Source organism: Eucyclogobius newberryi, unplaced genomic scaffold (assembly GCF_026437365.1).
Source record: "Eucyclogobius newberryi isolate DKJ021-1_F unplaced genomic scaffold, fEucNew1.0.hap1 SCAF_10, whole genome shotgun sequence".
In the NCBI taxonomy this organism is placed as follows: Eukaryota; Metazoa; Chordata; class Actinopteri; order Gobiiformes; family Gobiidae; genus Eucyclogobius; species Eucyclogobius newberryi.
In genome coordinates, this window is record NW_027315724.1 from 19,591,745 (window position 1) to 19,601,586 (window position 9,842).

The following is a 9,842-nucleotide window of genomic DNA, read 5'->3' on the forward strand; positions in this document are numbered from 1 at the left end:
GATGAGCGGTTTGAGTTTGCGTCCCTCTCTCTCACATCACCATGTGTGAGATCAATCGTGACTCGTGATGTCTGTTTTACTTTGACTTCTTAACGTGCAATAAGAGGAACATAAAGGTGCAGGAGTCCAGTGTGGTGTTCTGATCAGAACAAACATTTATATTGTAATTAACTTTTAATAGAGCAATACAACTTTTCAATTTATTTAAAAAGCATCATTAGACTATTTTTTATAAATTATAATAAATTGATAGTGAAACATAACCAGACATATTATGATTACGTCTGTTATAGAATAATACTATATATTTTTATATAAAAGTGGCAAAGTTGCAGAAACGCAGTCTCTTCACTATAGCTAGGTTTGGACCTTCACTTCTAGTTCTGTTCATTCTCTGGGAATAACATGTTTGCACTGTGCAGCTTTATGAGTGTTATCAAGCAATGCTTATGCCATTTGTTTAATTTAATATAACTTGTTTTGTCACTTTGGCAAGAAGGAACAGTTGGGAGCAGTAAAAGATAAATTAGTAAGGATAACTATTACTTTTACATTTTCAGTTAAAATCAATCAATTTGACCATAATTATTTTTCATAGCCAATATTGTATTGAGTAATTAAGTACACTAATGTATTAATAACTGGCTTTAGTCATTTTCTCCTGGCACAGCTTCATCACATCATCATTTTATAGCATTACAACCTCAACATTTGACTCTTACTTTAGCTGGCTGGACCACATTAAAATGCAGCAGAAGACCCAAAAAGGTCTGAAAATCTCTGGGGGAGGGCCCCCAGACCCCCCTGTTTATTAATTTAAACTAATGTGCTAATGTGGCTGTAAACCCTTAACGCCCACAAATACACCCAAAAACATATCTGGAACGTGTGTTATTTGTACAGGGAGTAGAGGTGATGTCAGCGGAATACCAAGTTGCATTGTGGGATTTAAGTTATCAATATTTGAGCTTGTGAGGTGTTGAGAATAAACTAACTGGCAAACAGATGCCCTGGAGTTTTGGTGAACTTTGTTTGCGTTGAAGAAAGTTCCCATATGTGAATTGTTTACTGACAATGGCAATAAAACTGATTCTGATGACGTGGTGAGGGGCCCCCAAATATGTTTTCGCTTAGGGCCCCCTGAAGGCTTGGGCCGGCCCTGCGGATCTACCCACGGATCTACCCACGAAAACGGATCTACCCACGAAACTACCTACGAAACTACCCACGGATCTACCCACGGATCTACCCACGGATCTACCCACGAAACTACCTACGAAATTACCCACGAAACTACCCACGGATCTACCCACGGATCTACCCACGAAACTAAATATTGTTCCAACGTTTCTCTTTTCAACAATAAGTTGATTTAGTAAATATATTATGACAGGCCAATAGTTCAGACCTGGTTTAGACCTGGTTTAGATCTGGTTTAGACCTGGTTTAGATCTGGTTTAGATCTGGTTTAGACCTGGTTTAGTCCTGGTTTAGTCCAGGTTTAGTCCTGGTTTAGTCCTGGTTTAGTCCTGGTTTAGTCCTGGTTTAGACCTGGTTTAGTCCTGTAAAGTGATATCTGGGACATTAGGATAAAAGAGAATTGACACAAAAGAGAAGGAACAAAATGGAGGAAGATAAAAGAGACCAAGGAATTTCACTAAATTAATTTGAATCTTTTCATCCGAGTTTGTTAGGAAGGAAACCAGGACGGGACCAGGACAAAACTAGCATAAAAACAGGACAAAACCATGATAAAATCAGGACAAAAAAAGACAAATCCAGGATAAAACAGGATAAAACAGGACAAACCAGGACAAACCAGGCCCTGATGCAGATTGTATTTGATCATTTCTTGTCATTTCTCTCTGGTGTCTTGCCTGGGGCCGAGTGTTCCAGTCTTTTCTCTGACCTCTCCTGGAAAGGGGGCGGGGCCAATGTGGGGGTGGGGCCAGGAGGGGCGTGATCCAGGTGTTTTATTTACAGGTGCATCGAGTCCTGGTTCAGATCCTGCTCCGATTCTTGAAGATTCTCCAGAGACGCCGCCTGTGACTGACGGTGAGTCCGAGTCTTTAGTCCAGGACTGAACCAGGACTAAACCAGGACTAAACCAGGACTAAACCAGGACTAAACCAGGTCTAAACCAGGACTAGACCAGGACTAAACCAGGTCTAAACCAGGACTAGACCAGAACTAGTCCAGGACTGAACCGGGACTAAACCAGGACTAAACCAGGTCTAAACCAGGACTAGACCAGAACTAGACCAGGACTAAACCAGGTCTAAACCAGGACTAGAAAAGGTCTAAATCAGGACTAAATCAGGACTAGACCAGGACTAGACCAGGTCTAGACCAGGTCTAGACCAGGTCTAGACCAAGTCTAAATCAGGATAACCAGGACTAGACCAGGACTAGACCAGGACTAGACCAGGACTAGACCAGGACTAGACCAGGACTAGACCAGGACTAGACTAGGACTAGACTAGGACTAGACTAGGACTAGACCAGGACTAAACTGGGACTTGTTTTGGTTTATAAACATTTGTGTTCAATAGTATAATGGCAAATTACTGGTCAAAGCATCATTGCGTAATATTTCAGCCCAAAAATGTTTACAATACTTTGACATTTTCAATTGTGAAATCTGTCTTTGTTCAGTATCTCTGTGGGTTTTTTATTATTATTATATTAAAGGTTCTGAGAAAATGACTCCACACTTAGTCGTGGTTTAGTTGTAGTTTGATCCAGGTTTAGTCCTGGTTTGGTCCAGGTTTAGTCCTGGTTTGGTCCAGGTTTAGTCCTGGTTTAGTCCAGGTTTGGTCCAGGTTTGTTCCAGGTTTGGTCCTGGTTTAGTCCTGGTTTAGTCCTGGTTTAGTCCAGGTTTAGTCCAGGTTTAGTCCTGGTTTAGTCCTGGTTTAGTCCTGGTTTAGTCCAGGTTTAGTCCAGGTTTAGTCCCAGGAGCTGTCCGTGGTGCTCGAGACAAGTTCAGGACGAATGCTTTTCATTGGTGAATGTCCCTCTTGCTCAGGCCCAGATCGATAAAAGAAGAAAATTACACATTGCAGTTTTTTGCGAGACTAATGTAAGTGAAGATGAGGAGCTAAGTGAAGATGAGGAGCTAAGTGAAGATGAGGAGCTAAGTGAAGATGAGGAGCTAAGTGAAGATGAGGAGCTAAGTGAAGATGAGGAGCTAAGTGAAGATAAGTGAAGACGAGGAAATATAGATGTGTTTGATCAAGTTTCACTTCAGTTCTTTATCGTGTGAGATTGAGAGCTCTGGGTAAAACGGTGCTTATGATCATATTTTCAGTGTCCTAACGTGCTAACGCTAATGAGCGAGTTGAAACAAAAACTGGCACAAAGCTCCACGTCTCCTCTGTCGCACAAACAAACAAAAGGGGAGCCATTATTCACCTAAAGACGCGATCGTCGCGAGTTAAAGGACTTTGAGAGAGAAGATTAATATGACAAGTTTAACTAATAATGACGAGGACAAACATTTGTTTCTCCCAATGAAGCCCCGCCTTCATTCCAGGTTATGACATCATCAAATTCTAGAGAGTGAACACAAACGATGGGCTCATTTTGAAGGAAAGTTTGGAAAAAACAGATGTAACGTGTCTTTTCTTGTTGTTTGAGTGTTAAAATGTGGAGGTCATGTGACTGTAGACCATGCTGTCCTGGGCCGCGCTCCTGCCTCTGCTGCTCCCCCTGCTGGTGGTGGAAGCACAACTAGAGAATAGCTTCGTGCCGGACAGCGACGGGAACTCCAGCTTTGTGCCGGACGACGCCCAAGACGCGTACTGCCAACTTCTGCTGCAGAGCCCTGTGCCAGTGTCGCCTGAGCAGATCCCCCTGCACTGCATCTGCTCCCACTGCAAGGGCACCCAGGGGCCCAAGGGAGACCAGGGCGACCGCGGAATGCCAGGTAAGTCCTGTTTGGACCTGGTTTAGACCTGGTTTAGGTCTCTAAAGTGATATTGGGTCATTAGAATAACAGAAAAGGAACAAAATGGAGGAAGGAAAAAGAGACAAATGAATTGAACTAAATGGATTTCATCTGTGTTTATAATTGTGGAAATGTTTAGCTCTGGTTTAGTCCTGTTCAGGTCTGGCTCTGACACGCTCTCGTTTGTGCAGGGCAACCCGGCAGTCCTGGTCCCAGAGGCCCCTCTGGGCTCAGAGGGCCCCCAGGGTTTGTAGGACATTCTGGAATCAAAGGTGAGCTGCACGTTCACATTTCAAACTCTAATAGAGTTTAAAGAAAACATTTGAATGTGTGTAACATCTGGGTCACGTGATGCAGGACAAAAGGGCGACGATGGCACGAAGGGGGGCCTGGGGCTGCAGGGGCCGTTGGGACCCAAAGGCGCTCGTGGCTTCAAAGGTAAAGCTCCAACAAACTAGATGTGACAGTGCAGGGTCTGAGCTCTGTGTGTTTAGGCGAGAAGGGCGACGCCGGCCTCGATGGCCCCGCCGGAGGCATGGGGCCCAAGGGAGACGACGGAGTGTGTCCTGACGGCTGTGACGCCAGCCAGGGGCCCCCTGGACCCACTGGCCCAGCAGGACCCGCCGGACTGAGGGGAACCCCCGGAGCAGAGGGTTCTAAGGGCCAAAAGGGAACCAAGGGCGACGGTGGAGTGCCGGGCATCCCTGGCACCAGTGGCATCCCGGGCACCAAAGGGGACCTGGGGCCCAAAGGAGACTGCAACTGTGTGAACGGATCGAAAGGGGCCCCTGGGCTGAAGGGCGATCAGGGGCCACAAGGCGACCAGGGCGAGGCGGGGCCTAAAGGAAAAGATGGACTGTCCGGGGACAAGGGCGACACAGGCATGATGGGCATGCCGGGGGCCCCGGGGCCCTGCATGCCCTCAGTAAAGTCTGCATTTGCAGCGGGCCTCACGGTCAGCTTCCCACTTCCTAATCTCCCAGTCGTCTTCTCAAAAATCCATTACAACTTTCAGAACAGCTACATCCCGGAATATGGGATCTACGTGGCCCCCATCAATGGCACCTACGTGTTCAACATGGCCCTGACCGTGCACGAGCGCCCCCTCAAGGTCGGCCTGTTCCACAACTACAACCCCGTCCTGAAGACCACGGACACCAGCATCCTGGGCACGCTGTCCCAGACCGTGGTGCTGCACCTGGAAGAAGGCGACGGCGTGTGGTTGCAGATCAGAGACCTATCTTCCAACGGCATGTTCGCCTCAAACGAGACCTCATCCATATTCTCCGGGTACCTGCTGTACCCCGACCAGTGCGAGGGTCTGCCGCCCTTCCTGGGCCCGGTAATGGGACGCGATTTCGAGTTTGGCATGGGTCCCTTCCCAACACCAACCCGCCCTCCCTTCACTTTGACCGGCCCCTACAAGTGGGGGGACTAAGATAAAGATATGTTAGACTTAGACTTTAGTCTAGACTCCAAGTTTGAATGTGACCGCTAATGTTTTAGTCCAAACGCCTAGATTCAAAAAACCTCTAAATTATTGTAGTCGTTGCATAGTTCTGTAATCTATAAGACATTTCACTCCCAGAGTTTGATTTATGATTCCAGATGCTTTTTAAGAAGCTATGAAGCCTCAAGTATGTGCGAAAAACAAGTCACTGAATAATTAAAATATTTAAATAGTAAACTTTTCTTTTCTCGTTTCTTTGAGCGATTTGAACTGATGAAGCTTCTTTTTATTCAACTTAACAAATACTTTATAGTTAGAAAATGAGTTTGTTCTTTGAGCCGGCCCCAAACCCAGGGAAAGAGAGCACGTCCTTCCATCGCTGCCGATTCTCAGGGCGGCGTCTCTCCATCGATGACCCTGTTCTTCGTTTTATCGATTGGTGGATAAAAGCGACACTTCAGCTCGACCTCACACTTGCTCTGACGTTTCCAGGACACCGAGCCCGTCACCCATCCCAGGACACCGAGCCTGTCACCCGTCCCAGGATACCGAGCCCGTCACCCGTCCCAGGACACCGAGCCTTTCACCCGTCCCAGGTCGCCGCTCGCGTTGTTCTTCCAGATCTAGTTTATCTTTTGTCCCGGTGAACGCCCTGCCGCCGTCACGCTCTCGTTTTGTCCCGCGGCCGCTGCTCCCCGAGGGGCCCCCGGCCGCCTCCGTTCCCAGCGTTCCCGGGCCGGCGGGCGTGGCATTGTGGAGCAAGGGCAGGGCGCTCCGGTTCCCACAGCCGGCGGGTGTGTCCGTCCTGACCTGAAATGCGAGGCTCTGGAGTCCGTGGCTCCTTTTGTCTGTGAAATGGGCCACGTTTTCTTCCCGCGCGGAGATCTGATCCGCGTTTGCACGACACCGGATCCAGTCTGTGTTTGAGACTCGTTCACAGGAAAGACGAGTCCCACCAGAGTCTAGAGCGTGGCAGGAAGAACCTTCTCCAGACCCACCAGAGTCTACAGCGCGGCGGAAAGAACCTTCTCCAGTCCCACCAGAGTTTAGAGCGCAGAAGACAGAACCTTCTCCAGTCCCACCAGAGTCTACAACGCTGCAGGAAGAACCTTCTCCAGTCCCACCAGAGTCTACAGCGTGGCAGAAAGAACCTTCTCCAGACCCACCAGAGTCAAGAGTGCGGCGGAAAGAACCTTCTCCAGTCCCACCAGAGTTTAGAGCGCAGCAGAAAAACCTTCTCCAGTCCCACCAGAGTCTACAGCGCAGAGGACAGAACCTTCTCCAGTCCCACCAGAGTCTACAGCGCAGAGGACTGAACCTTCTCCAGTCCCACCAGAGTCTACAACGCGGCAGGAAGAACCTTCTCCAGTCCCACCAGAGTCTACAGCGCAGCGGAAAGAACCTTCTCCAGTCCCACCAGAGTCTACAGCGCAGCAGGAAGAACCTTCTCCAGTCCAACCAGAGTCTATAGCGCGGCGAAAAGAACCTTCTAGTCCCACCAGAGTCTACAGCGCAGAGGACAGAACCTTCTCCGGTCCAACCAGAGTCTACAGCGCGGCGGAAAGAACCTTCTCCAGTCCAACCAGAGTCTACAGCGCAGCAGGAAGAACCTTCTCCAGTCCAACCAGAGTCTACAGCGCGGCGGAAAGAACCTTCTCCAGTCCAACCAGAGTCTACAGCGCAGCAGGAAGAACCTTCTCCAGTCCAACCAGAGTTTATAGCGCAGTGGAAATGCTCCAATACTTCTGAGCGACCGGTTTGGCTTTGCACAAAACTCTGCTCCAACAAGAACATAACAATCGCTAAGTTAGATTCTGGTGGGAAATGAAATACAAAAGGTCCAAGAACATTGCTCTGCCAAACCCCCCAATGCAGAACGGAACCAGACTCAAGTCAGGACTGGACTAGTGCCAACCGGGTCAGAACCAGGACCATCTGCGACTCACGAGCCTGGTCTACCGAGAACCTCCCTTTATTTTATTGTTTTATTTGTCCCCTTTTTTTTAAACAGTTTCAGGCTTTTCATTTCCTTTGTGCAGCTTTTAAGACACAAACTTCAACCGTGTGACTTCTACCCCTCGCACTCGTCTCCGTGGAGATGTTCTTGGCATCATTACCTCAGAGACGAGCAGGAGACGCGAGTCCGAGTCACCGGTCAGATCTGCGGAGAGGCGAGTCTGTGTGACACACATTTGTGTCTAAGTCTAAAGAATAAAGTCTAAAAAAAGACAGAAGACGTACAACTACAGAAAGTACACAACAACAACAATGACTTTATTAGGCCCGAGCGCCACAAGCTGGCGAAAGGCCTATTAGTTCCGTAAGGCCGTGCAAAGCACGTCTGTGAAAGTGCGCACATAGTGCGCACGAAATTGAGCGCGGAGCACTCGCCTACTTCCAAACACTCACTAATGCACTCCTCCACTCATGCACGCCCCATGCATACTAAGATAAGATAAACCTTTAATACCCACACATGGGGAAATTTCGTTGTTACAACGCAGTAGAAACAGGAGGAAAGGACAGATTATAGGAAGTTTCAAAACACACTCTTAATAGAACTCTTATGAACAAAACAAAAAACTCTTATTAACAAAACTCCTCTCCTATCTTAATAGGGAATGGAGGGGGGGAAATAAAATAAAATAGATAATAAAAATACAAAATAAAGATAAAAATCAGATAATAATAAAATAATGATAATAAAATAAAATAAAAAAACGTAAAAATAACTAGCACAAGACTAGGTAATACTATTAGCAGGTAAGTAAACCGTATAAAAAACGAAATAGAACATTCTTATTTACAGTTATTTTGATTCAGTATTGCACATGAATATGATGGTATTGCACATGGTTACTTCAGTATTGCACATGTTCAGGGCTAGCTGTGTTTGTTGTAGAGTCTGACAGCAGCAGGAAGGAAAGATCTGCGAAACCTTTCCTTCACACAGCGAGGGTGGATCAGTCTCTCACTGAAGCTGCTCTCCAGAGTGTCCTGCAGGGGGTGAGACTCATGGTCCAGCATAGAAGTGAATTTAGCCAGGACGGAGCTGGACTTCTTGATGACTTTGTCCAGCTTCCTCCTCTAATTAGTAATTAGTAAATTAGTAAATTAGTAAACTAATTACTAATTAGTGAAAGCAAAAGTGCGCACTAAAGGAGAAATTGATATGGGGATGACGACCGCGAAGCGAAAATGTATAGTTTATGATATTTGAAAAATGGGAAACATTGTTTTTCCATCAGAATATTCTTCTTCTTCTTCTTCTCGGGACCAACCCGCCTATTTTTCACCCAGTGAACATTGACGAAAAGTCTCTTTACACACCTCTAAAAATCGTGCCTCTCTACATTCTGGCCATCTCTTTTTTCCAAAATTGAAAAATTGGCGCCTCAGCCCCCCCAAATGTACCAAAAATGCATTGAGAGATAGGAAATGACCCAAAAAAAATCTGATCGTAGAATCATGAAATTTGGCGCAGAGGTAGATGGTCTCGAGAGATGGTGGACGCCGTCCGCCCAATCAAATGTCGGTTCATATTGGTTCAAAAATGGCTAAGCATGACTCGGAGGTTTTTCCAAACGTCGTACTTTTACGAACTCCTCTCAGGGCGTTGGCCCTAAAAAGCTGAAATTTGGTGGAGGAGTGGGACATCAAAAGTTATTCAAATTACATTGATACCTGTCACTTGGTCTTTGTGCGCCGAAGCCGCAAACTGTAGCTAGAATTTCAGAAATTTCCCGAATGTAAAATTTGCTCCCGTTTGCGCAGATAAAGTCCGAATTGCGTCAAATTTGAAACAGTTGTTAAACTCTTTGCCCTAAACCTACTTGAAGTGAAATACATTTATTTGGCGCAACAGCGCCCCCTACAGATTTTATATAGAGGTTAAATGTTTAGCTTTGCAAATTTTATGAAATTTGACACAAAATTAAATTTCAGCATCCCGATCAAAAAAGTCAATGAGACCCATGTCATAATTGTTACGGCTTTGTCGTAGCGGTGACGCGTTGACAGAAACCTCCCATGTTATTCCTATGGGGAAATCGCCAGAGCTCTGAAATTTGAACAAGCTTAAACTTTATACTTTCACAAACTCCTCCTAGAGCGTTAGTCCTATTAACCTGAAATTTGGTGAGACTCATCTTCAGGGGGTGGTTCATAAAAAGTTATCAAAATTTTTATTCTAAGAGTCATGGTCTCTGTGCCGCCAAGAATTCATGATAAAATAGCTTTTTGAATGGTAAACAAAGGGGAGAAGATGTGACAGCAACATGGATTCAGCAGTAGGTGTAATAAAAGGACCATTGGGGCGCGTTAGGGCCCCTTCCTCTTGCGGCGTGGCGAGGGCCGATCATTGCCCCTTGCGGCTATATTTCTTGTTGTTGTTGTTGTTTTACTTTAAATGGCGGTCGGCACCAAACTGAAGAGGTGCATTTACTG

The 9,842-nt window shown here is 46.4% G+C and overlaps 1 protein-coding gene across 1 annotated transcript; it reads left to right on the forward strand.

Moving 5' to 3' along the window:
- Positions 1-2,001: 2,001 nt before the first annotated feature.
- Positions 2,002-5,597, forward strand: LOC140376701 (uncharacterized). Its single transcript, XM_072462150.1, has 5 exons — positions 2,002-2,055; positions 3,667-3,925; positions 4,138-4,218; positions 4,304-4,384; positions 4,441-5,597. The coding sequence occupies exons 2-5, from the start codon at positions 3,670-3,672 to the stop codon at positions 5,382-5,384; spliced, it is 1,362 nt and encodes a 453-aa protein (XP_072318251.1). The 5' UTR covers positions 2,002-2,055; positions 3,667-3,669; the 3' UTR covers positions 5,385-5,597.
- Positions 5,598-9,842: the final 4,245 nt, after the last annotated feature.

Coding starts and splice junctions, on each gene's coding strand:
- LOC140376701 (XM_072462150.1), top strand. CDS start 3,670: ATGCTGTCCTGGGCCGCGCTCCTGCCTCTGCTGCTCCCCCTGCTGGTG. Junction 3,926..4,137: donor GGGCGACCGCGGAATGCCAG/GTAAGTCCTGTT, acceptor TCGTTTGTGCAG/GGCAACCCGGCAGTCCTGGT. Junction 4,219..4,303: donor AGGACATTCTGGAATCAAAG/GTGAGCTGCACG, acceptor CACGTGATGCAG/GACAAAAGGGCGACGATGGC.